Below are 27888 nucleotides of genomic sequence, written 5' to 3'. Positions count from 1 at the left end.
CGGGAGCAGATAAAGATTTCTGTGAATTTGCACGGCTGCACACAGACGCAGTAGTTCTCCAAGGAAAAAAAGAAAAATTACGATGGTTGGTTCTTTTGTCAGGCCTTAACAATAAAATGAACGTGTCAGGCCAAAATAAGTTTCTTAAAAGTAGGTCAAAAATACCCATTCACGATCACTTCTGCATTGGCTTCCTAGCACATTCATCTACACCCACAGGTATACGTAACGCGCATCCTGGAGACGGTGAGGCAGAGGAAGAAAACCAAATACATTAATGAGGTAGCGTAGACTGAGTAACTGCAGTTTAAAGTTTTATTGAACAAAAGAAGGTAAAATGTGGTAGTCCAAGTTCACTGAGCAAAAGCAGCTCTCTCGCCGAAGCTGCACTTTGTGCTAAATAACCTTATTAACTGAGACTATACAGAGGACACATAATGCAAGTTCTCTCAACAGCAAAGGAGAAAAGGTAGATTAAATTTGATCTGATGGAACGATTTGGTCAAATTCAGTGGCTTAAGTTAATGTTCCTAGCCCTTATCTACCTATATTCAGTACAGGCGTACAACAGAATATACAACTGCACTGAATTCCCATTTGTTAATAGTGTGTGCTCCCGTGCAAGCGGAAGGCAATTCCTGAAAAAAACCCAAATTAAAAAAATCCAAACGTTTTAAATCTTTTGTTTGAAGCATCACTCAACCGACTCAGGAAAAACACTCGCTATATGTTATAAAAAACGCTCGGCCTCTACAAGGTCCGCTTCCTGTATAGTGCTAATATTTTAAAATTATTTTATTTCTCCCCTCTGCATAAGAAACTTCATATGTTCTGAAAGCACCCACAAAGTCAGGTGGGCAAACAGATATGTCAAAAATACTCCGTGAAAAGAGGGAGGTAGCTCAGGCCCCTTGGCAACCTTCTGTCATAGTTCACCTTGATGTGGTCTACCTCCCCTCGTAATCTGCAGTCGCAATCGAACGGAAAAAGGATTTCGGCTGTGAAATTTAGTGAAAGAACGTGTTCAAGACAAAGTCTTCAAATTTGACTCGGGGGGCTTCCAAATGTAATCTATAAGGTACCTCACACCCAATACACAACATTAATAACGTACCTAGTTCATACATTTTATAGACAATATCTTCTCATTTGTTAAACATTTGGCTCGGGTGAGTACATCTTGTTTTGTTAACCACTTGACAAACATTCTAGGCCAAACAAACAGCACAAATAACGTCAAAGTCTTTTTTTTTTTTTTCCAGTAATTGTACAAAATGCTGTAGGCTAAGCCCAACAGAAACTACTGAAGAAAAATAATAAGACTCCATGATGCAGTGCAAAGGTGTTACTACAACATCATAAGTCGAGGGACGTTTCTAAGGTGCTGAAAGAGGAGATTCTCTAGACGGTGACCCTGTATTGTCCTCCGGTGGGAAAACAGTAAGAGTGCAGGCTCGAATGCCACCGAGTGATTCGGGAAGGTCAAATACTTTATGCCACTCATCTTTTTCTGGATCATATTTCTGAACTATTTCCACCATGCACCGATTATTCCAAGAATATCCTCCAACAACATAGATTTTATTTTCAAAGACAGCAACCCCAACATCACTCTGCCCACGTAACATGGCAGCAATTGGAGTCCACTGGTCTAGAGTTGGTGAGTAATATTCACAGCTTAGAACATCATCATAATCACTCGTTCCTCTAAAGTGATTTCCACCAATAACATACAGCTTGTCTCCCACAGTACACATGCAGTGCAGACCTCTGACTGTCGTCATCGGAGCTTTCTGAGTCCATTTGTCTGTGTCAGGGTCAAAACACATAAGTTCCTTTTGGAAAGTATCATGGGTAATTCCCCCTAGAGAAACAAAACGCATGTTAGAGTAGTGCTCACACTCACAAGCAATAAATAGCAGAAACGTACATTTTTGTGAATGAATTTAGCCTTCCCTAAAACTTTTTCACATTAGCTAAGATTACTATCACCCGCATGCTTCATTTCAAATGACATTTTTAATGTACCTTGTTCCTTTACATCTGTCTGATGCAGTACTTCATTACATAAGATGATACTGGCAGATTAAGAGAACAAAAAAAATGCTACCTATGCTTCATTTGGGGAAAATTATTTCTTATGCTTACATTTGTTCAGTTCGCTACTTTTGTTTCTCACCGTCAAGAAAACAGAAATCCATTCCCCTTGCACATTTTGATACTACGCTATTGTGTTTTAAGTGGCCCTATCGCATAGCAGAATTCTCTTCAGAAAACGTTTTTCATCAACTTGACCTGGAGAGAGAGAGAGGACACAGACTTCAAATATTCTTCTGTTAATAGATGCCTGTGGTTCTCTCTGTATTCACCTTCTCCACAGTTCCCTGCAAAGGCGGCTGGGGAGGCTTCAGGGGAAATCACAGGACGATTTCCCATCAGTGGATGAAACATCCCACCTTCCCCCCGCAAGGCCACTAGGCAGGTCAGAAAGCCGTCGCACCAATTTCAGACACTGTAGGCTTATTAGCTATGGTTTAAGACCATAATGCAACTACATTTGAGGTGCTAAAAAATATGCAGGGAATACACTGCTACTGAACAACCTTCTGCCGGGCTAACCATTCAACACTGAATTATCGTGCCTGGATGACGAGCAGACAGAGATGGCACGCTGTCTACAGGGGTTATGCAAGAAAGTACTTAATTCTTCAGTCGGACAGTAAGAATTAAATACAAAAAAACCCAGGACTGTCCAGCCCTGACACTTAACAACAGCCGTTGTACTGGCAGTGCCCGGGAGCCTCTCAGAGAGGCTTAAACGGCAAAGGAACCGATCTTCACATTTTCAACCCCAAAAGTGTCTAGACTCACAGGGCTGCCTGAGAGGAGAGGGGGAGGAAAAGAAAAATCTGTGGGAAATACACAGCATCTACACGAAAAAAGCCCAGCAGGGAGCATACACATGTGCCACCCACAGTAAAACAAGCAAAATGGGCAAAAAAGTACAAGTAGCAGGACAACAATCAGATGCTAGCTTAATGGACGGGCTCGTCCAAAAATAAGCAGCTGTACCTTACGGTAAATTTTAAAACAAGTCCCTCCTAGTCTACTGGCACAAGGCCCCCTGATTCAAAGTACCCCGAAGCTCAACCCGCTCCAGTGCATCTCCCCACCAGTTCTTCCCAGCTGAGCAGCCCTATCCCACCTCCTGCCCTGAACTTCAGCTTAGCTCTTTAGAGGACATCCCTTAAAATGGCAGCAGGAGAACATACATGGGGCTGTGATCCCTGTACGGATCACCGACAGATCGAATCTTCTTTAAACACTGAGTAGATAGCAGATTTTCAGAAAACCTGTTGCTCCCAGTTTGGAAAAAAAAAATAAAAATGGCATGGAACTATAACCTCGGTGACATATAGGACTGACCCTATCACAAACGAAAGCACAGACATCATTTGTATATTGTGATTAACATGAAAACTTATCCCTTTCCATTAGCTCCATGAAGGCAGATGTTCTTTTTTAAAGTGCTTTCCAAAATAAAGCAGCGAATAACTGCTTTGGAGTTCAGAGCTGTCATCTACTACGTAAATACATGATATTATCTAAACCAATTTTATCACATTCTGCAGTGTGTATGGCATTTGACTGGCTTCAGATGAATTTGCATCACTGCTCATACCATGGCAAACTGAATGTGACCAGAGACTAGTTTTTATTGTCCCCCACTGAAACAGGAAAAGTTAAATAAATAATTGCTTCATAGAGATGATATGATCATATGAATTATTTACCTGAAATATACATTAATCCCCCATACACCGTTCCAGCATGACCATAGTGGGGCTCATTCATTTTTGCGACATAGCTCCATTCATTCATTCTGGGATTGTAACATTCCACAGTGGCTGTTTAAAACAAATGAGAATATAAAAATGTTGAAGCTCGCACGGCAATCTGGTTTTGAGGACAGTCGCAGTGGCAGTAATATATTCATAAACAGGGGAAGTATCAATGAGAAACGCTGTTCAGCTGAGAAAGTTTCAAGGGAATTATTGAGCACGATGTCGAGAGACAATACAGAAAAACCTCAAGCTCTGCCCCAGAGGAACAAAAGGGAAGAAAAAAAATCCTCTTGCTTTCTTGCCTTCCACTTCTCTCGTTCTCATCCCTGCTTGACACACAACCTGCCCCAGCCCATGAACCCTGCCAGAGGCACAGCTCTGGTACAGAGGTACAGACACCAGGAAAATGGCAAAAGCAGGATGAATTCAGCTTTTCTACACATTTCCTCTTGCACAGCTCCCTTCGGTGTCTGCTGTAGAGAGACAGGGGAAAAAGAATTAAAACCTATCCCAAAAAGGATCAACACACCTGGCAACCAGGACGCTTTTCGCAGACCCATGTCTTCAGCAATGTCCCACTCATGCAGAAAACCAGGCTGGGTTTTCTCCTTGGTATGTTGCATCGAAATGGTCCTGTGCCCTCAAAAGGGGGCAGCAACTGTTGAGTCATTTTCTATTGTCTTGCAATGTTTCAAGCGCTTGCACAGCAACATACAGCCCAGCCTACGCAAGTCACTAATGCAAACAGTTCACAACAGCCAAGCTTTAAAAAAATTACAAGATAAAACATCGCTGAATCTTGACTGGTGAGAAGCCGTGCCCGTATCGATACACAGCTCAGTCTGAGCAGTGTTCTTTGTGAATTCCAATGTTAAAATCACCAAAGGATTTACCAAATCAGGAATTGCAGAGGTTAGTACTAATTAAAGAGAAACCCAGAGCCCAGGTGTCCTTGCAGAAAGCATTTCTGAGAAGGAATCCTCTCTCCGGAGTGGGGTGGAAGAGGGGCTACGCAATCAGCACAGAGAACAGGAAGAGAAAGCAGATTTAATAATGGATGTGAGCAAGCTGGAGAGATTGGCAGCTTGAATAGTAAAATATGACCAGAGGGGCAAGAGATCCTGAAAACCCCTGTAATATAGTGACCTTATGATGCACAAAGCTATTATCAATAATTGTGTTATCTTCAAGACAAATTAAATCTCATTTTAAATAATTAAAATTAAGAATCAGATTCTAATGCTTGTTACACAATGTTTAATCTCTGAAGAGAGATGTTTATGAACTATGCGTACAAAATTGAATCTATCTTTGAAAGTGGCATTTTACTTGCTCTAGAACAAGCTTTTTATTCAGTCAAGGGTAGAAAATCTGAGCCGGCTTTAAGGAATCACTGATGGTGACTTATAGTCCAGGATTACTCATTAACTTGAAGAGACAGAAAAGAATTTAGAAGCTGAGAAACTTGGCATTTTAAAGGCCAGAAACGAGCCTAAACCTGCAGAATCAGCAGTACTGGCCAGGCCAGTACAGTGCACTAATCAGTAACGCTCATACAGTGACTACAAGGTACCTCACCCTAAACTCCAAATCTGCTTCCTAAAAAAATCCTTTGAAGCATTTTGGAAAAGGAAGGTATAGCTGTGGTCTCCAAAAGATCTCTAGTCAAGGAAAAATTTAGCAAAGAGCTCATTACAGTGACCTTCTAAATTCTCTCTTAGCTGCTGTAAAACATACAACCTCCTTACTGTTGCAAGACAGGATGATATTTTGTAATTCTGTGCAATTAGTGTCTCCAGTAGACATGCTTAAAATAGAAGCTTCCAGTTCCAGCATCAGGAATACTGTTTGACAACCAGTTCAGCATCATCTAAGGTTAAAATAAAAATTAAAAAAAAATAAAAATCTACATTGCACATGAGAATTGCTAAATTGTTTTCTTCAGGTTTTCCCCACCCAGGAGCTGAAACTTAAATTTAAGAAATACAGAAGAGTGCTAGTCCAGAACGTTAAGTCCATGATATAAGACAAAACCCACTAAATTCCTGTTTCTTTCAAAAGAAATTATATACATTGATTCACAAGTGTGAAGTGATTAATTTCACATTCTTGAAAATGCTTAAAAAATGGTAATGGCAGCCCGAAACGCTTCTGGTTTTCTCAGAGTGCCTTGCACATGCGCTCCCAGTTATGCCAGCCATCTCAGGGCTTTGTAAGATGGGCAATAAAAAACTGATGGGAAGTAACTGAAGTCAACTGAAGTCTCTAGATACTACTGCTGACATGCCACATTAGCCATTTTAAAATCCAGCCCAATATGGGCAAGTTCGAGGTTTACTCTAAGAAATCAGCCCTTCACGAAGCACCTCTCCTTCCGTCTAGCCTTCCCGTTACTGCGCTTCCTACTGCGGCCATCCGAAATGAGCCTCAAGCTGCCATTCACGTTACACACGCGTATGGGTAGATGAAAGTCTGCACAAGGAAAGGTATGAAAATGCATTCAGTCATTCTTCTGTAATGAAATTTTTGTAAAGTCAGGCTTGATTTTTAATAAAGTCAAAAATTCTTCTTGAAAAACTTTGGTATTTTTCCTATTTGATATCCTGCGGATTTTTTATATCCACCAAGCACCAACAGAGCCATAAAGCCAGCGAATGCTGGTGACAGCCTCTTGCCCAAATAAAGGTATAGGCACAAAGAACCGATTCTACAAACTAAATTAAAGTTAATTTTAAAATCTAAATTTTAAAATCTAAAATTAAATCTATGAGCTGTATTTCATGTACTGCCCTCTTGACAACACATGCAGTATTTGGCCAATCCCCAAATAAACCCGTGCTCTTCCTTCTATAAATGTATTCATCCATTCCAATATTCTTTTCTAAAAAGGAAAGCTTTCAACTCCGCTCTATTTAGCAATCAGGAGAAAACAAAGATGTGCAGAAATTTCAAGAACATAGAAAACCAGATTTGACATGCACGTAATTATAGCTGTCCCAGTTCTACCCTGAGAGCAGACCCTTCCGACCTGCTGTTCGCTGCGATGAAATCAGCATTCTACTTGCTTTCACAAAAACAAAGACATCCTCCTCCCCACCATACTTCCAGCCTGGGCAGAGGTGAGGAACTGAAATTTCTAATACACTCTAAGGGGAGGAAGAGCAGAGTACGTGGAAGCAATCACCACGCCAGCAACTACCAGATTAACATGACATTCAATGCCGGACCGCTGTTTATCTCACTCTGCGCCATGGACTGCATTTACAAGAGGAACCGTAGCCAAGAGATCTCTTTAGCGAGCCAAGAGAGCACTTTAGAGAAGATAAAAATGCAGAAGTTGGTGTACATTACTGCCACCACTGCCAGCACGTTGTAAAGACATTAGTTATCTGAGAAAGGAGGCTGTTGAGTCCAAGATCCCTCAGTTTCTGATGTGGCTTCAAAATTCTCTCGGCCATCATGAGTAGAACTAAAGTACTGTCTGGCAGCATTGCAGACAAATCATTCCATCTCAAATCTACCGCGCTCTAAAACAAAGCTAATTATTTCCCAGCTGGATAAACCCTACTGTTCTGTTTGGTTGTTCTGCGTAGTTGTTTCCCTGTTTCCTTGCAAGGTCATTCCACTTCTCTCTCTTAAGAGCTCCCTCTGCACTGAAAAGGAAAAAAAAATATCCAAAATTTCAACTATTAAAGGTGCCTGTTAATTTAAGACAGGTATCAGGAAGTTCTATACATCACCTCCAGACAGAGCATCATTCACCAAACACTCGAAAGAACCGCTACTTTACTGAACCTAAGTATATATTCTATATAGCATGAGACCGACAGATTCATTCTCCCAACAGCACGAATGATTCAAGTCAGGCTTTATTTCTGTTTAACAGTGGAACTTCTGATCTGCTCATTACCATAATCCAGGGAAGACAGGCCTCATTTTAATAGAATTAAGCAATCTCCAAAAGACACAAAGCTTTGGCAGTCCCAGGGGACGCTCAGCCTGCACTCATTTTATAGTTCCATCTGTGATGCTATTTGAGGCATATACAGATATTTACCACTTCTCTGTCACTAGCTTCTAATGTGTCTGGGGTTTATTACAGCACCACGGAGCAACTGCGTGTGATGTCCCAAAACCCAGAATCTTCACTTTGTTGTATCTTTTCTATCATACAGCTTGCTTCTGTCCAACTCAAAGCTGACTTGGTTAAATTAAACAGTGCCCTGAGTGATTTTGTCCCTAGCATAGCAAGGAGCCACTTCCAAATAAGCTCCTACGCAAGAGGTCCTCCAGTTCACACTGTGGTTCGATATTCACAGACCGCCCGGCTGGGTGATGATGCAGATTTTTCTTCTTAACCAACAACATTTAAAATATATGTATTATGTAGTCACAAGAGAAGTTTTTACATAAACAAGGAGTTGTTTGAATTGAGGGCACCTGGTAAACAAAGGCCTTCCCATTCATCGGGCAGGAGGTCAGACGAATACCTAACTGTCCTGCCCTGGGCAAGAAGTCTTCTCTTTCTGTCTTTACTGCAGCATGATGATGAAGGTATTAATGAATCCGTGGTCACAACCCAACATCCCCTGAAGTTGGAAAAGACCATCTGTGAAAATGTCAACCTCCCCCCAAGCCTATCAACAGCAGAGCCTGAAGTACCTGGGAAGTACCCAACCACCCAAGTTTTCTAACACCCAAAAGCACAGCTGCTGCCATCATCAAGTACCACAACCAAACTCTTAAAAAAAGAGCTTCAAAAATCTACTGGTCTGAGAAGAGAAAACGGTTTCCAGAGCTCTGCACAACAGCACAGCTGGAAATCACTGATGAGTTCTGCTTCAGGAGTATCTCTGTGAACCACACCTGCTTTGCCCTCTGCCTCCTTTTCCAAAAAGTCCTGCCTTTTGCACACCCGCCTTCTCCAGGCTGGTCTCCTCACGCCGGAGGGCTCTTCTTCTGCCTTCTGGGAATACCACTGGCAGCGCCTGCTTCGGCATTTAAAAAGAACCAACCAGAATCACGCACAATCCGTCGAGGAGTGGTGCAGGCTTCTGGGGGGGGGGGGATTCTGCCCCTCTGCTCCGCTCGGGGGAGACCCCCCTGCAGTGCTGCCTCCAGCGCTGGGGCATCAAAAGAAGGAGGACACGGAGCTGTTGGAGCGGGGCCAGAGGAGGCCCCGGAGATGGTGGGAGGGCTGGAGCCCTTCTGCTGTGAGGACAGGCTGAGACAGCTGGGGGGGGTCAGCCAACTTCAAGGGTGTTTTGTACCTTCAAAATTCAGCACATCTCAAAGCTGCATTTGCCACACTCCAGTGGAGGTACCGCACACGTGCAAAGTCACCTGTCCTTACCCAGGAACCAAACTTTTCTCAGTGGCGTGCGCTGTTAAACCAGCAGCTGCGTATTACTGCTAGAGCACGTACTACTGAGGTAGAAAGTGGTATTTACAAAGCTCTCAGAAGATTAAACATTTGAAAACTCTTTTGGGAAGGCTTGACAGCCTACAAAAAAGTATAATTTTTATTCGAGTGAACATCAGGAGAAAAAAATAAAGAAATTCATTTTAGTAACTTTAATCCTTTGGCCCTTTTCCGTAAGACCTGATCTTCCAGAAAGCTGAATTCAGGTTTTGGGAATGTTTCCTCTCTAACAACAGATTGAAATTAGTTTGAACCCAAGGGCAACTTCTTTAATACCTGTCCAACGCACATTTGACCTTCTCCTCTATGAAAAGCTTGTGAGTTTTTCTCATCTGAAGAGAATGGGAAGTTTAAGCTGCATTTCATCTCCTGGCTGTCAAGGTTTATGAAAGAAACATGAAAATGAGAAGTGACTTGCCTCACAATTAACAAGAAAAGAAACTGAAGCCCCAAATCAAAGCATCAGACAGCTACAATAGCATTTATAGAGTGTTCTTCCCGCAGAATGATCCAATGGCATTTTTCAGGTCTGTGCAGAAATCACTGCAGCATTTTAATGATATCTTTACAGAAGAATTTTAGACAGGTGATAGATTTTGTATTTTAATTAAAGTTGCGGAAGAGTTGAGGTCAGCAGAATGATACCGCTTGATCTAATTTAAGAAAAACACTGCAGTTAAGCCTGCTATACACACAGGTTGCACTGCCTTAGTGACAGCCGTATTTCATATCGATTTTGTCAGACTTGCAACTTTTTCACGGCCATAACCCTACTCTGTCTGGCTGGAACAGTACCCAAGGACCGCAACCTGATTATCTGCTATTAATTCATACCATTAGAAAATAGCTCAATGAAGGTCAGGTTTTCTGATACTCGAGATGAAGATCAATACACGTTAGTTTGTGCATTAAGCTTGCTTTTAGAATGTGTTCTCAGGTAGATAAAGTGAGATATAAGAAAAATTCTGAAAACCTCTGGATCTGCATCAGAAAATGGCTGTCTAGGGAAAACAAGTTATTGCAAAACAGTTTCCCATCTTGTTTGGAAGCAGGAGGCATTTTTAAACATCTCATTTCATCAAACATTAGAATAGATTTTAAACTTCTGGGAAAACCAGCCTGTTTTGCGTAGTGGAAGCAGTGCCTTATACGTTTCCAAGGAAAGTTTGCATTATGATCACGAAACAAAGCGTATATGTGAACAACTGAGACGCATTAATTAAAAAGCAAATCTTAGCAGCAAGAGATACTGCTGCAAAGACTTGACAAGCCACAGTTCAGTGTTGGGTTGAATGCAGCGAACAAAATAATGAAATCTTGCATCTGGTTTAGATAAAATATTATGCTAAAATTCCACGCACAATGACTGTAACAGTTGGATTTTAAAGCACAGACAAATTTACAATTGAGGGTATGCAGTGGATGAATACGGGCCATCCTCTACTGACTTTTTTTAAATTAAAAGTTACTGTGTATTTATTCTTTGTTACCAACAATCTTATTTCCCTGAAATTGACTTTTTTATTATTTTTTTTTTTTTTTACTCAAGTAAAATCAATCATCATTTGCAAGGGGGGAAAAAGGAGGCAGCAGGACAGAGTCACTCATATAAATAAGTTAACTGATTAGTCACAAGATCACAGGCAAAATATAACATTTTTTAGTAGTTAAGTCCAGAATGTGAGTGAAACAAATCGCTTGGTCATTTAAACAAAAAAAACCAAACAAACAAAAAAAAGGCATTTCAAAATTACTATCCCAGAAAATTTGCATCTTTTAAAGTACAACCTGCACTCAACCGTGAGTTTCAGTTAAAGTCACGTATCCCTTAAGAGTGAAAAGAGGGGGTTTGGTTTCTCAGCTGAAGTAATAATATTTTTTTGTATATAGTTGCATTTATACACACACACGCTCATACATGTAGACGCACACGCTTACTCCACCTTTGATAAAGGTGAAGGCATTGGATACTATGCATCAGTGCACAAGATACCTGTATTTGGAAGTGTTTCTGTGGAAGCCCTTCTAAAATTAACTGCTAATAGCATCCAGACAAATTTCTCTAGGCATTTGCCGTATTTCCAGACAGAAGCTGTACACCAACAGCTTCACCTCTGCTCCTCTCCACCCGCTCACCGGGCAGGACGGGACTTCAAGGCCCAAAGAGCAGGGCAAGAAGCCGCACGTGGGGAGCAGCACTCACCTAGCTCACCCGCCGCGTTTCGCCCACCGACTGCGTACAAATGTCCTTTGAGGGCACTTAGGTGGAAGAAGGTGCGCTTCTCATTTAAAGATGCGACTTGCATCCACTTGTTGTAGCGAGGATCAAACCTGAAGACCGTGTCAACCGCCGTCTTTCCTTTCGTGTCGTAATTGCTCTGGCCCCCGACTACATAAAGAAAGTTTCCGATCACGGCGATGCCGTGCTGGTACCTTGGTGCATCCATGGGAGCTAAGGATTTCCATTCATGGGCCTTTTCATCGTACATGCGTAACTCCTTGCTGACCACCAGCTGCTGCCTCAGCACTCCCCCCAACGTCACCAGGTGCGTGCTGTCCGACCGAATGGCAGTTCTCTCCGACTGCATAACTGGCTGCATGTATGGCATCATTTGGTAATTGCTGGCTTCCAAAAGCAAGTTTACGCAGGTGTTGTCAGTTCTCATGAAGTCCACTGTTTGAACATAGTTAATAAGATCCTGGGGTGTCATCAGCGGAAACCTGATGTTCTTCATGAGCTTTGCAGCGTACTCCATCCGAGGCTCCTCATAGCGCAGCCAGCGACAAGCCGCCTTGAAGAGTTCGAGTTCAGTGCAGTGCTTAAGGCTATTGCTTGAAAGCACAAAGGCAAGACGTTCAAAGGGGAGTTTCACAAATTCACCAGTACTTAATAACGCAGGGAAGTTCTTCAGGATGAAATTATTAACATATTTATCCACTTCTGTGAGATTGTATGTGTTGGCAATTCGCCCAACCTCAACACAGTTTTCCAACGAAACCTATTAAGTAAACAGAAAGAGGAATCAAAACACTTTCTTAATTTGGTGCCTAAATGATAATGTAGAATTTAATGAATACTGTAGAATCAGCAATATTTCATCATTTTGCAATGCTCAAGGTGATTTACACATGAGCAAGTAAATATGCAATGTGATGTATAGATTCATGACTGCGAGGGGAGACCCAATGTATTCCTTATTTCGAAGAAAGAAATGAGACAAGTAACAAGCAGATGGCATATATTAATTATGTCAAATACACTAGACAATGATGATACATAGCAATTACACAGCACTTCATCTTTGAAAAGCTCTGCAAACATCTCCGTAAGAAAGAAATGTGGAAAGTACAGTTAAGGGAGAGGTGATCAGCCCAAGGTTACAGAGAATAATGCAAAAGTAGGTCTCATCATTAGACATTTTCTAACATTATTAACATTGTATTGTCATAATAATGCAGGCAAAGAGAACAGCACAGCTACCTTGCCCATGCCACATTGCAGACCACTTACTTATAGTGGTCTTATTTATTTATGAATAAATAAATACCACTTATTTATGAATATATTCCTTGCAAATCAAGGTGGTATTCTTATGGGATACGTTCAAAATTAAATATGTTTCCTTGTCAAAAATAAGACAAAGATAGCCAATTTTTTAAATTTGTTTTTTTGGGGGGGGGGGGGGGGGGGAAATCTAGGAGGATTTTCCCTAGAAATACCCAGCACATGAAATGCTTTCACAGTATGGCTTATACCCGAATTTAATTCAATACTTGAGGGACCATATCTTGGTAACCACATCTTTTACACTGTCAGTGCATCTACCTTTCTTACATCGTTGGCTCCTAAATTTAACAGGTCACTTGGGATCCAAGGCAGAGGGACAAAGACGGGCAGGAGTAAACCCAGCCGATTCATTTCAGCAAGCTCTATGGTACACATGCAAAGCAAGTCAATTTTCAGATGCTTCTTGCTGAGAATTGCACCTTTTTTTTTTGCATTCAATCCTTATTCTAACCCAAGCTTCACTTACGCATGCTTTCTAGTCCCGGTGCATGTCAGTCCTACTCAATGTCGACAATTTCCACAACTTTGCAACTCTCGTTATATTTGTATTGCCAAAAGAATTTAAGCTTGCAAATCTCATGCTTATTTTTAAAAAGATTATGAAGATTGAGACCTATGACCTGATTGCAGTCTAAGGACTAAAAAACCTTCAAATGACCTTCTGGTCTTGGCAGAGATTACAAGATTTTAATACTGTATAACTCAAGCTGATCATTGCCCTTTAGTACCAGACAATTCAAAAGTCTAATGAGTATAGGAGATTTTTTTTAAATTCACTAGAAACTGATCTAACTTGCCCTAGAGTTCAGAACTGCAGTCATCCAAAGTCTTCATTCACACATCCTGAAACGCCTTCACACAAAGGTTCCAAATCTTATTCTTCATCTCCAGGAACACTAATCCTGGAATCAGGTCCTATCCAGAGGACGAACGCATGGCAGACTGTCAGGAGTTCTAGTATAAAATATCCGTGCAATATATCCATGGAAAGTATTTTTGTATTAGCAGACAGATGACATTATTTATACCAAAATATAATCACATCAGCTAGCAATGACCTATAAAACATTCTCTGATGCTTAAGAAACTTTTTTTCTTCTCCTGACTGTTTTTGAGAGTCAGTAGGAAACTAATTTCTGTAAATTTCCTTTTAGGATTTTCAATTTACATAAATAATTGCATAATGGAAGTAATAGCATACCTTAAATTAAGTAAATGAAACAGAACATCCTTACTTCTAAAATTTCTTTCAAACTATATAAAAAAAATAAAGCAATGGAAAAATCAGCCCTTAACACAATATGCCACAAATCTTAACTCTTGCTATGCAGTCATTGTATTTAAAAACTACATTGAAACACATTCACTGGCATCAAACTACAGAGATGCGGCACATTGTCCGCATCGAGGTAAGCAGACAGAAAGATACGACTGCATACAGAAAAGGCATGTTTGAAGTCAAAGATCAGAGCAAAACCCATACAGGTTATGTACCGTTGGTCCAAGTGTTCAGGTTGCAATGAAGAGTCTGGATCTATTGCAGAACGCGTGCCAGTCGCCGAGTGCCCAGCGTGCACCCAGCCATCACAACAATATTACACCGTAAATCTGTGCAACTGAATATATTCCTGGAACACTAACATTTGAGAAATGTATTGATACGTTATACACCGCTTAATGACTGATGAACATGACATCAACAGTTTCCAGTCACCCCCTAATTCTCAGAAAATTTACCTTGTACTGCCTTAATTAATCCACTGGAATTGTACTGCACTCAGGGTTTTATTTCATCCCACAATTGCGAGTACTCTCCATTATGCTTATGAAATTGTGCACTTTGGCACTAACAAATTCTACCCTCACCTCATATCTGGGTACTACATTAAATATTTTCTTAAAGGTTACTCTCCTTGCCAAAAGTGCTATTACCGATTTCCCCGTGCTCTAAGATAACAATAAATGTACCAGGCTAAATTATATTGCAAAGATTTTGGTCATAAAAATATATACTCTAGAGATTCTTAAGTCCTGAGCTGAAAAAACAATCCTTCAACAGAATGAAATGTAACAGCTACTTCTACTTAAATATTTAAAATTAAACAGCATTAAAATACAATAATGCTAATTAAACACTGACCTACTTAAGTTACTCAAGCATTGACTTTCAAAAAACCAGTTTGACTTACACTACGGTGAATAGGAGAGGTGTGGAAACCGTGCACTATGGAAGTCAGTCAATCGGGAGCTCATCAACAGACGGAACTGCTACTTCGCAAATCCCACCAAAGTGGATGGGAGGAATGGAAATAGCAGACAAAAACATAAGCCTGATAGTACAGGGAACCCAGAAACTAGTAAAGATACTTGTGCAGAACCAGCTAAAAGCCATACCTGGACAAACAGCTAAGCAACTTCATGAGAAGTCAAAAAATTTAGGTAAACACTATTTTACTTGGGCTTTGACTCCTGTGCAGAGCTGCTCATCCGCATTACTCGTTTTGATTGCTCATTACAAAGCATAAGTAAAAGTTCCAGAAAATACCAAAAAGCTTTTCAAAAGATAAAGGTCAAGCACAGCACAATATTACTAGAGCCTGAGAAACCAAATGCAAAAGCCAAAGTACTTTGTCAAGAAAGCAGTTGATTTAATTCTTTGAAATTTTGAAGCAATCAACCAAGCTCTGGTAAAAAAATTCCTGACCATGAAATACTACAAAACCGGACACCGAGCAAAATGATTCCAAGTATAAGAACTACGGAGACCAGCTCGGGAAAGGTAACATGCACAGAAAGTCAAGTCCTCAAGCCCAGTACCACAAAATATTTAGGAGTCTAACTTTTCATTTCAATGACTGTTAGACACTGAAGTGCTTCGAAGGGTCTAAGTGTAAAAGACCTTCCACTGCCCTGAAATCTTCAATTTTTCTGGGGGTTCCCATATATAGAAGTCCAGAAATAACAGCACAGGAATTTGGTCAGCTCGGAAAACTGACTCAATCATCCTCCCCCCCCAGTTAAAAACGGTGGATTTCTGGTGGCCGGCAGAACTGGCTCCCACACAACTGAGACCATCTCTTGCTTCACCCTCAGTTAACCACGTTCTTGTGACCAGACAGACCACAATATTTGACAATTTGCCACTTGCTACCAAAACAAAAAGCGCAGAATTATAGCAGGAATAAAATTTTCTTATGCAACTACATGGAAAGGTACAGCCAAGACATTAATTCTCAGTGTTTTGGAATGTTTTCTTTAATTACAGTGTAACATCCCCTTCCCCATTACACTGATTTTCCCCTGAGTGCTGTAATTTACTTGGATAGGTTTCTCATCTTTCTCCATTTTGTACACTGCTGCTACTTCTGCAAAAACATTATTATGTGTTCTCTAGCACTCACTACTCTGAAAACCTTTCCATGGCATTTTTATTAATTTTAATTACATTATGGCTCATTTAGATGTGGACCCGGGAGTACAGCTATATAGCGTATAGCTATAAATATTTAAAAATAACACTAAAAGTCAGACTGAAAAGATCTTAGGAAGTATTCCAGTGCTTCTCAGGGAGTCTGCTCAGCTGTAGAGCAAAGATTATCAAAGCAATGGGCTACTTGACTGGACGTGTGTAAATGCAGAACAAATAAAAGAATACTTATGAGTCGGCTACAACATATACTATTCTTTGAAGGTCTCACTATTTTTTTTTTTACACAAATTAAGCTGTAACCTTAACCTTATGTTTTTCTTTGTAAATATTTCCAATGCCCTCTTACGAAGTAACGCAGTTACATTACGCTTTACATAAACCAACTTCTATTACCTCTTTAATAATGGACTCCCTAGGCAATTTGAAGACAATTAAGTATTTGTCTGAGAATGGCTGCATCAGCCCTCAGATGCCGCTCTCGGCTAACTTCACTAGAAATAAGCCCAAGACTTACTCGGAGAGATTACTTAAATGAAAGAAACGCTACCTCAAAAATGGAGTGAACCTAGTATAATCTCTGTAAAGCCAAGATACGGTATTTACAGAAAACAAAGCCCACCAGCTTGGCTCCCAGCTCTTGTTCCTGTTCAAATTCCAAGGAAAATTAATTCAAAAATTCTTTATACAATGATGCTGGGAACATAACCCGGCTTTTGTCCGTTCTCTATAATTATACAATGAATGGGATGATGTTCCCTTAGACATCATTATAAAAGAAAATATTTAAGGCAAGAGAATCAATAAAATCAAGAGACTGAATGAAGTCTTCCTGATTTTGAACCTCACCCCTTCCAAATAGTGGTATCAAACAACATGTTTCTTACTTGAACCAACACAGTGACTGAGTCACCATCATAACTGAAGGAACCTTTAGCAAACAGGCATTTCAAACAATGAAAAAACTTCCTCCAAATAAGCCAATTTAAGGTGAAAGCAGCTCTTTCCCTAGGCAAGCCAAGTGAAGAAGTAGCTCTCTCCCCAGGAAGGAAGGGGAGAAGGGTCCCCAGGGCTCGCCTCCCACCAGAGGTGGCCGCTCCACTCCCCTGCTGCCAAAGACCTTATTCCAAGTTGGCATTATTGGCTTTTGCAAAAACAGAAGTTTGTTTTCAAACGCAGAGAAACCTGCAAAACTGTTTGACGTTCAACCCGAAGGGAGCATGGCATTCTCCTCCAAAGCACAGCCTCAAAACAAAAGAGGACACCAGCTCTGGAAGAGGAAGGGGAGGAGGAGGAAAAAAGGTTGTTATCAAAGTTCTCCCTCCCCCAAGAGCGGGTTCAGGATCTGAGATTTTAATCTGTGTAATAAATAAAAATCAGCGCGGCAACTCTAAACCATAAATAGCCCATACTGCGTTGGAACTGCAGTATACTGCTGTGCAGGGCAAACTTTTTATTTGTTCGAGCTGCACAAAAGCAACCACGCTACACACTGCCTAAGTATTAGTCTTTTAACTAACCCTTACTGGTAGAAGAGGAGGGGGTTGCTACTGTGGGGGCTGTCCCCTGCTTACAAAATGACTTATGTTGGCGATTGTGAAAAAAAAATTTCCCAGCAGGCATTCAAAGACATTTTTAGTTCTAGCAAAATACGAAAATTAACATAAAATCCTTGTTGCTACTTTTCTCATGTAACAAGCAGCATTTCCGTGACGTCCCTATTAGAGCTCCCTTAGAGGATATATTATTCTAAAGGACTGTGACCAGGTTCACTGGTTTACAAAGAAGATGGAATTCTCTCCGTAACGATCACTACAGCTATGGGATTTATGCCTCAAAACAAAAAGGTTTCAAGAAAGTATATTACCAGACAGCAACAGCAGCTCACTCTTCCATCATTTTTTTCAGCTTAACTCACCAAGGAGCTTCCTTATGGAAGGATATAGAGTGTGAGGACATGAACTAAGGAACCCAGTAAGGAATCCAAGAACTATGATTATCATCACTGCAATACGTTTGGGAATTACGAAGAATTTTAATATGGTATAACATCTATATCAAACTCACACTGTACATAATACTCAGAAGAAAAATACAAAGCAAACTTGTTCTTTCTGAATGTAAATTATGAATAACAGCAAGTTTTAGACTTAACTTGAACTATTACGTAGTCACTGTTCTAATTCAGGAAAAAAAACCCAACAAAACAACATACTGAGACCTTAATCATTGTAAACGTGAAACAAGCAGTAAGCCTTACCCCAGAGATAAGAAACACTTTACAGAAGTCCAGAACAGGTAAAATCTGCAAAAAGCTGGCAGCTTCCAGAGTGTCCTGAAGGTTGTCCATGTTAAGGGAAAGTTTCGCAGTATAAATGAAATCAATGATCTTCTTTAGACCTATTTTGTTCACGCCATGAAGTTTAATGCACATTAAATCCTGTTCCTTCATTCCTCCTGAAAAAGACATGCGAGTAAGTTTATGCGATCGTTTTGAGTGAGCTGAAATAATTTCATAAACTCATACAAAATTACAATCGAATTCTAGAAGTTTAATTTAAAAACCCCTATGCAACAGCAGAGAGTGTACAACTACACCGAGCGGTTTGGGGCCCGGGGCTGACTGGCACACGCCACTCACGGTGGGATTGAGCACCCGAAGGATGGCGAGCAGGAGGCAGCATCACGCATCGCTGTAACAAAACCCACCCGTGAACATGGCCTTGAAGTAGTCGCTGGCAGAAGCCATCATTGCTCTGTGAACAGGAAACACCTCGTCACCATCTCCGGGAACAAGCGTCACGTCGCAAAGCAAACCTTCCACTCGCAGCTGGTCAAAACCCTGCAAGAAGAGCGTAATGCAAAGCATCCCTTTGATGTGGGAGAGGAGTAGGAATCTCTTCTGTTTCGTTTACGTCAATACTTATTTACTTTTAATTACATAGGTACTGCAGTTCTAAAAAGTCACTAAGAAATAACTTATATCACAACCATGATCTCGAATATATTCAATGATAATTATTAATTGGAAAACAGGCAGAATAATTATTATTTTTCAGAAATGGATGACGAACGTAAAGAACACTGGGCCTTAGAAAGTAGCTTTGTTCCACTAAGTAAGTTATTTTCAGGAAGGAGAGCGTTTCGCTAGCTTATACTCCAGCAATTTTTTCAGGTAGGGACTGATCTCTTTTTTGGACACACGTGCATTCTAGCCATATTTCTGTTCCACACCAGTTTAAGTGCTTTGCTGCAAAATACCGAGGCCTAAAAGGAAAGGTGTCACCAGGTTCTATGATGATCAAATTTATTATCTAAGTTTACATGGCAAAAACTCCAAAATAAGCTCACATTATATATCTGATCTTTTCCAAATTACCCATAATGGCAAACTGTAATAAAAAAAGAGTCACCTACAACAGCATCCTAGAGATCCACTAGAGTTATACCCGGTTGGGGATGCTGGAGGACAGGTGGAATACTTGCCTCCTTCATGCACTGCAGAACAGAAGCTCAAACATCCAACTGTTTCCTTCAACCAAGCATGTCTGATGTATCTCCAGTACTAACAAGAACGTAAATATTGTCTTTATAGATTTAACATTTCGAGCCTCCATGGTTAAAAATTTAGGTTATCTTAAAGAAAGGCTGTATTTTTAAAACTGCAAGGGTAAGTAAGACATGAACATTCAAATTTGTTGCACAGAAAAGAACAGAGGGCAAATGAAAAAATGAGTTATTAGCTCCAATGAATACCAGAAGCCAAATACAGGTTTATATAAAACTAACATATTTCGATGTCTTGGACAACTTGCCTGTAGTTTCTACAAACAAGGCTCCATTTGCTCCACTTCTCCATTTGCTCAATTTTTGATGAAAAAAAAAAAAAACGAAACGAGGGGAGATAAGCTCTGCACGGTTTGCCCAGCAATCCCAGCATCGCTCTCTGCGGTTATGTCCCTTGCCATATTAACAGCGAGTGCCTTTGCCACTAGTGCACTGATGGCTAGAGTCTTTGTCTAATAAGCAAGGCACAACTCTGCAGTCGGTGTTTTACACTGTTGCTCTCCCCATCTCTCTCCTTCACTGATGCTCTTTTTGAGTACAAAATACACAAATCAGACATGAGAGCCTTCGTAGTCCAAGAAGTTTCTCTTTCGGATGGTAACCAGTTTATATTGATGGCAGTAACCTCCGTCTTGCATTGAGGGAAATCTTTCCCTTGACCAACTTTAGCTAGAAAACCTAGAGCAAGTGGACAACTCCAAGCACGCCAAAGAAACAGTCTCAAGATTACAATACCTATAAAACCTACAGAGACATAGTGAAAAATATTTAGAACAACTTAACTTGCAACCCGAGGAAAAGGCCGGGGTGTTTTTCCAAGCTGTGGCTGCAAGTCCAACCTCTAACTCCCAGGAAAGGGAGTTCCACGCCACATGTGCTTGTGGGCATCAGCAGCACGCCATGCGAATGTGGAATTTTTTTGAGGCTTTTTAGGAATTACTAGTCTGATAAAGACTATTGAGTGGAGGTATTGTTTAGAGCAGGCAAAACTCTCAGTGCAGATCAACAGTGACACAAGAATATTTAATTACCTGTAACACCACAGAGCTGTGAGTATTGCTGGTGAAAAATCTTGTGGTCCCTGTCTTAGAAGACTGTAGATGGGCAGAGACGCCCATATCGCTGCTACCGAGAGATACTTTCATATGAGGATCCTCCTCTTCCACCAGAGATCTAAGAAGATTAGAACAAAGAAACCTTAAACCAAACTCATTTTCATTCACTGCTCCTGTGTAGTAAAACCAGAGTCTTCTGGGATGAAACGTCCTTAGTGCTCCCCTTCAGCTAATCTAAGAAAGCGAAGCGTTAACAGTCTCTAAAACAGCGTAACTTCAAAAGCTTATTTTTCAGATAATGAATTTTTCCTTTTCCTTCCACCCCCACCTCCCTGTTTGAGACACTTGCACACTACTTTATTTCTGTGTGCTGCCAGCATTGTAGGATGCGTGCAGGGGTTTCATCCAGTTTCTTACCAGATTGCCAAGGAAAACCAAAGCGTAATATTAAAGTCCAGTAATTTCATTCTTAACAGCTTGCGTTATCTCGCTCAAGTCGGAACATAATAATAGCAAATACACACAGCGGAGTTTCAAGCTGTAACTTTACACTTCCCTTCTAAACCCACAACCAGAAGAACTCCCCTAGGACATGACATCCAGTATTTTGCTACTGCAGGCCACCACTTCATAATTTTAAGATTTGTTAGTGTGAAGTCAATACTTATGTTTTTGATTCCAAGCAATTACTGTCCAAATCTAGATAGGAAGGGCGAATTTCAGGTAGAACGGTTAAAGAATTACTGCACTATTATTAGCCTTCCATTTTAATCCTGAGATGTAAATTAGGTTTACGTTAAAAGATATGCATATGAGATTCTAACCACCCTAACCTGTAATTATTATAAAATGTAAATAAATTTTGTCTCCAGAAATATTAACAATAACTACTTCCTGTCATTTCCGTGATCTAACATACTACCTATCAGCATGCATAGCGGTATAATGCATATATACACAACATTAATTAGCAAACATAAGCTGTTAAACCACAGATGAGGGCTTCTTCATTATTACTAAAGAATCCACGTTTCAAAAAAAGATTCATAGCAGTTTGGCATAATTGCTGCAAATCTCAGATATAAAAAGTTTTCTAAGTTTTAAACACACAGGTAAAACACATTGGCCTCCAAGCTAGTTTCAGAAATTACTTTAAATAAGTGACAAGAACGTGCTTAAATTCCTCCTCTCCCGCTCCCCCCGCCCCGCTACATTTTGACTGTGATCACCATGTAAGGACAAATTTGGAATTTGCGGGAAAAGAATTTTCATAATTTTTTTTTTTTTTTAAAGTTTTGGGGGGCTTTTTTGGTGGTTGTTTTTTTTTTTTTTCCACCTGAATATTTACCCTTGCTTTCCTGGGGTACATGGGCTACATAGCGCAGTTTGTGAAACTCCCACACTAGCTAGCACTGATGTCCCTTGTTCAAACCCAGGAGAACATCAGGGCAGCCAGGAACACGTATTCAAAGCAAAGTCACCACTCAACAGCGCACACAGGTTTGAAAGGGTGAGATTTTACACACACGGACACAACAGACTGCAGGAACACGAGTACATCTGAATAGCTTTGACTTCTAACGCCGCAACCCCCTACTCAGACGCCTGAAAATCTTAACAAATGTGGACGTACTGCAGCATGCAAGAATTGCGGCGTTTTTGAAACAGAATTATCTCTATTTTATAATACAAATCCAGAATGTAATTTTTAAAAAGTTTTACAGGGTGTACCTTAGAAAAGTGCTCTCCAAACTACCTTTGGCATCCACCAAACGCAAACAGCGACGTAACTCAGCACCAAGGCAGTGCTCAGGACACAGCAGATTTTTCTTCACTTTGTCCTAGGGGGTTTTGGGGGTGGTTTTTTGGTTTTTTGGGGGTTTTTTTTGGTTTTTTTTTTTTTTTTTCCTTTGTTTGTTTTAGTTTTAATACAGTCACATCAAGGAAAGAGTCTAACATAATTTCAAAGGACACCCAGTCTCTAAATTCGCGCATGTCTTCCTCAGAAGAAATGTAATATAATGCGGGGAGACTTTAAGCGTGGGTGGGAAGGAACCGCAGATTCAACTAGCGTGAGCCTGGCTGTATTTGCTCTGGAAAGATCTTCCTGAAATGTCAGATCAGATAGCCATTGTATGAAGGAGCTTTTAAAAGACTTTTTCTAAACTCAGAAGAAAACAGAAGGTGTATACATCACTTAAAATCATCAGGAAAAGAAATGTACACGTGAAGCCATTTTCTTGGCTGTTCAGCGTGGGCTTTTGTCACATTTGCCACATCCCCCATGCTACACATTTCCCCACAGCCAGCATATTCGGAGGTTTAAGGAATGAAGGCCAAGACCTCAGCCATGGTTCATTGACCCCCAAGCCTGGCGGAGGTAACGGCAGCGTTCCTCTGAACGGGCCACGTTACACACCACGTCCCAAGCTGTGTCCCGAGAGCTCCTCGAGAGCACGGGACGCCTCCTTACCACTGCACAGCCAGCAGAGAGCACCCAGGGCATTGCAAAGCGCTCACAATACTTAATAAAGTAGGAATTCAACATGCCAGCTGTGGCCACAGGCAGCTCTTTCCCCTACCTGATTGCCAATACATAACAGCACCTGTCCAAAACCTATCTCACACGTACAAGCTCAGCAGCTCACAACTTGATGCTCTTCTGCAGAAGAGATTTTCACTATTTCTCGTGTATGTAGAATTAGACATTAAAAATTGCCAACTTCCACACTATGAAAATCCACCAGAATATAAATGTTAGAGTTCTAGTCTCAAACATTAACTTGGCTGTGTATGACTATGAGAACACGCTTATTTAAAGATAACCAAATTATATCATTCCTGTATTGACTTTTGCTTTATATCAAAAACAACTCCCCAAAATCCACCACCTTCTTTACCTCCAGTGTAACCCTTTCAGAAGATGCCAGCACCCTCTCCCACTATGCAGAAAGTGGCCCTCCAGAGCTGGCTCTGGCAGGAGCGACCACGCCAGTCAGCAGTAAGACCTGACGGAAGTGCACTGATCCCCCAAATCCCAGCCTTGTGACATTCACCGAGAGGGAAAGAACATTCCCAGAGCCACCAGAAATGATGAGTTTGTCATTGCCTTTGTACCAGTTGCAGCGCTGATCTTTCAGGCACCGAGAGAACCCCGTCTTTGTACGGCCAAGGGACAGTGGCCCGGCTCTCAGGCGCTGGGCTGATGCCGGCACACAAAGCAGCAGCAAACCCTCACCACAGCCAGAGTCATTTCATACTGCCCTGCAAAGAAACCTTCAACGACCCAGAGTATGACTGCTGCTTGGGGGGCTGTAAAGTGAATATCAGAGACCGCTCTGCCACTCACCCCCACAACCGACGGGTAACATGCTGTATATCCGACCACGCTCCCAACAAAAAGACAGTAAGTACATCTGTCTTGTTTGGACACTTACTGGAGGTGTTATTTACGTTCATTAACATAGGTCCGCTAAGCACTATCATTAATTAGATAAAAATTAAGGTAAACATACCAATTTTTTTTTACTTTATTGTAAGTACAGTATATCACAATTAAGCATACTACCAAAGGAGAAAGCGAATTAATTTTCTAATTAATTTTACTGTTCTGATCAATAGAAATCATTAAACAAGAGGGGCAGCAGTGGCATTTTTAAGCAGGGTTAAACAAATAAAAAAAAAAAAGTTGGAGGAGACAGCTAAAACTGCAATAATAATGTGATAAATCTCAAGGAGTCGCTCCATGTGTGCTGCTAATGCCGCGCTCAGCACACAGCCCGGTCTGGAGGGGGCTGAGGACACGGAAGATCAGGACCACAGGAAGGCTGGGGTTTGATGAGAAATGAGCAGGAACACGGCAGCAGCAAGGCAGAGGAGTGGCTCGACACTTCCCACACTGCCGGGATCAGGGAAAGGCCCGGAGGTTAATCAGCTGCTCCCACTGAATAAGCCATCAGCCAGACGTCTGTCCAACCTCACGCCATTCTTTCAAGTACAGCACAGTTTTCCCCAGCCGCTGTAACCAAACCCGCTTTTCTCACGACTCCAAGTTAATTCTCCAAGAACTTGCAACTGGTGTTTTTGTAGCGATGAAATATGGAGTGCGCATTACGTGGATGTTAATTAAATATCTTCATTTCCTAGCTTCCTGTCAATTTTGCAGGAAGATAGCTTTGCTTTTCACCACTAGAGAGAGAGAAGTAAGTTTCCTTTCTGTAGAAGACTGCCCACTAGATTCGCTTTCATTTATTTTCTCTCTAAAGATATGATTTTTAATCTTGTTCATCTACTAAAAGGTACCTGACCGATTTGTGCAATTAGCAATTACTTTAGAACTAGAAAGAAGCCTGTAAGCCAAAAGCTGAGCTACAAAAAAGAAATAATAAAAAAAAAGAACAATAGTTCAAGAGTCTCGCCAAGCTAATGTGAAGCCCCACTGACTTTTGGGCTTTGTGTTGTTTTTGGGGTTTGTGTTTCAATTGTTTTTTTGTTTTTTGGGTTTTTTTTTCCATAGCACAGGTAGAGGAAAACCATAGCTAATGACCACCCTGGTGGAGAAAACAGAGTTGAAATTGGAGTAATTTACTAGTACTATTTAATATTTCATTCATTTGAAAGATACAGGTTCGGTGGCTTTTAAATATTATCAGGTATATAGTTCCCTAAATCTTGTCACAATGCAGGACAAAATATGGTGGGGCAACAAGAAGAACAGTTCACTTCTGTTAATGAAGAGAAGACTGGAAGTCATCTCAATGGGTCTTCATGAGCCCGAGGTTTAACTGATGGCCCTGCACAGGGAGAAGCGGCAGAGGTGACTATTGGGGCTGGCACAAACATTGAGGAGCTCAGGATGCTAAACATGCGAGTTGAAAACACACAGAGCGACCCAGGTATTTACAGGACTTCTGTCCATTGCTGCTCCCAGTTCCGTGCACAACCTCCGTGGATTCCTTGCAGTGAATTACTGAAGGGACTTGAACGGAGGCACCGAAACGTGCACCCAGACGGTGTGCCCAGAGCACAGAGGCTGAGCCGGGGCCAGCAGCTGCCCTCGGGCTCCCAGCCCTCCGCCGAGGGCTTGCTGAGGCACCGCTGCCACTGCACCTTCTTCAAAGGATGCTTTAGGTACTGGAACCTTCCAGCAAACATCGATGAGTATTATGGAAATGGCTGGAATTACAACATAGTGAACAGAGGCAACTGCCTTCCTAAAGCACTTAGCAAATATTAACCTGTGAGAAGAGTCCAGAGGCATCCACGTGACCCATGGAAGCAAGGACCTGTAGAAACTAAGACAAGTTTTACCGTCGACTAAAATACTCAAATATTGCGTTGCCATTTTGCATACAGTTCAGTGTCAGGAATGGAATAAAACAACATTCTGTTACGGCATTTTCTTCCAAAGCAGTTGAACTCATTTCTGACTCAAGAGAAACAAGGCAACTGTGAATATTCTTGGGGATTTGTTCATTTACATCAGTAAAGCATTGATCTGTTTGAAATTGTCAGAGCGTAGTGCACAGTCTTGGAAAACAACGTCAGGAGATCAGCCTACAGCTACAGATATTTTAGAGCGCGTGTTCTCTGATTTATTTAAAACCCACAGTCTTTACATAACTCAGTAAAAGCTTGCCCGAGCCATACTGGCCAGACAGTGAATTCTTAATTTGGTGAAGCTCAATAGCTTGTTTTTGAAAGGATTATAACCTTATTTTCTCTGTCAAATCGCTGTTCAATGAACCATGACTGCAAGTGTTCTGGTCACTGGTAAACGGCCTCTTCAGAAATCACTCCTGGCGTGTGCCAGTACTCTGGCATTTATCAGCAAACAAAGGACCGGATTTCAATTTCATACTAAGATATTCTTATTACAAGACAAATCTTTACTATTTTATGATCTCTCAAAAAAAAATCTGGTATATTACAGGGCTATCCTCTACATGCAGCTATGCATGTATTTTGCTAATGAACATATTAACGAAAAGGCCGGTGAAATACAATGAAACTTTCATTTACTGTTAGACAGAGTAATTCTTTACTTTGTATGCATAATCTGCCAAAAAGTATTTTAGTATGCTTAGTCTGCCAAAAAATAATTTAAGTATTGACTATCTTACTGTCATCTCATTATTAACAGATGTTCCAGCTTCATAAGTAATGAATTTAGGAACTCCCCGACAAATTACACAGCCACCTAGGAGCTCAATAAGCATAACCGACCTGGCAGCATTGCATAAAGGAAAATCTCATCATACTTCTATTAAGAAATTCAAATATTAATATAATGCAGCTGAAAAAAATTACACAATCATGGTATTTCACATTTCTTCCATTCCGTACCTTCACCCATACAACTTCAGGACATTCTTTATTCTGGTAAAGAGTTACTTTTACACTTGTCCTCCCCTAAAACAATACCTCATCTTTTTATTTTTTAACATGAGTTTCTAACTTAATTCCTTTGTGGTATCAGTAACCCAGTAAAACTAACCAGTTTTGTAATCTGTTAATGGTTTCTTATAAAAATGCCGCCAAAAGTTTCTCTAGGAAATGCATGTTTACATTTTAAAATAGCTCCATGACTCCAGCTGGAAGAGAAACAAAGAGAAAAGGGCATTTTTGTTCAGATGGGGCGACACAGCAAGTTAACTGCTCTCCCAACAGACCAACCGAGGCATTCGGCAAACTTCAACTCTTGCTTTGGGGGCACACGGGGACCGACCCCGGCTGCTGCCGGAGGCAGGACCGCAATGACCCGAGACGCACAAAGCATCAGCGCTGCAAATCACGGGGTTTTTTTCTTTCTTATTATGACCACTCGTCCCATGCTGTCAGCTTCAGATGTCACTGTGTTCACCGAACAGTTTAAAGGCTGTATTTTTAACAGATGAGCCAGAGGCTGACAACGTAACTAGAAACACTCTGCATTTATCAGGTCACTGCATTTCTTCAAAATGCCATGGGTGCAGCTTTCAAAAGTAGCTACGGCAGCCTGTGCC

At 41.0% G+C, this 27888-nt stretch overlaps 1 protein-coding gene across 18 annotated transcripts in view; it reads right to left on the bottom strand.

Annotated features, from left to right (window-relative positions):
* Positions 1-301: 301 nt before the first annotated feature.
* Positions 302-27888, bottom strand: part of KLHL13 (kelch like family member 13) — an 86573-nt gene continuing 58986 nt past the window's right edge. For all 18 annotated transcript variants that reach the window (XM_054213946.1, XM_054213936.1, XM_054213940.1 and 15 more), the window contains 6 exons: positions 20861-21002; positions 18972-19104; positions 18523-18719; positions 11471-12266; positions 3795-3908; positions 302-1864 (listed from right to left, as the gene is read on the bottom strand). In XM_054213946.1, the coding sequence (XP_054069921.1) occupies positions 1377-1864; positions 3795-3908; positions 11471-12266; positions 18523-18719; positions 18972-19104; positions 20861-21002 (1870 nt within the window). In that variant the 3' untranslated portion in view covers positions 302-1376. The remainder of the gene's footprint in view (positions 1865-3794; positions 3909-11470; positions 12267-18522; positions 18720-18971; positions 19105-20860; positions 21003-27888) is intronic.

The sequence above is a fragment of the Rissa tridactyla genome, chromosome 9 (assembly GCF_028500815.1).
Source record: "Rissa tridactyla isolate bRisTri1 chromosome 9, bRisTri1.patW.cur.20221130, whole genome shotgun sequence".
NCBI lineage: Eukaryota > Metazoa > Chordata > Aves > Charadriiformes > Laridae > Rissa > Rissa tridactyla.
The sequence above is the reverse complement of the archived record's forward strand: the minus strand, read 5'-3'. Positions and strand labels throughout refer to the sequence as shown.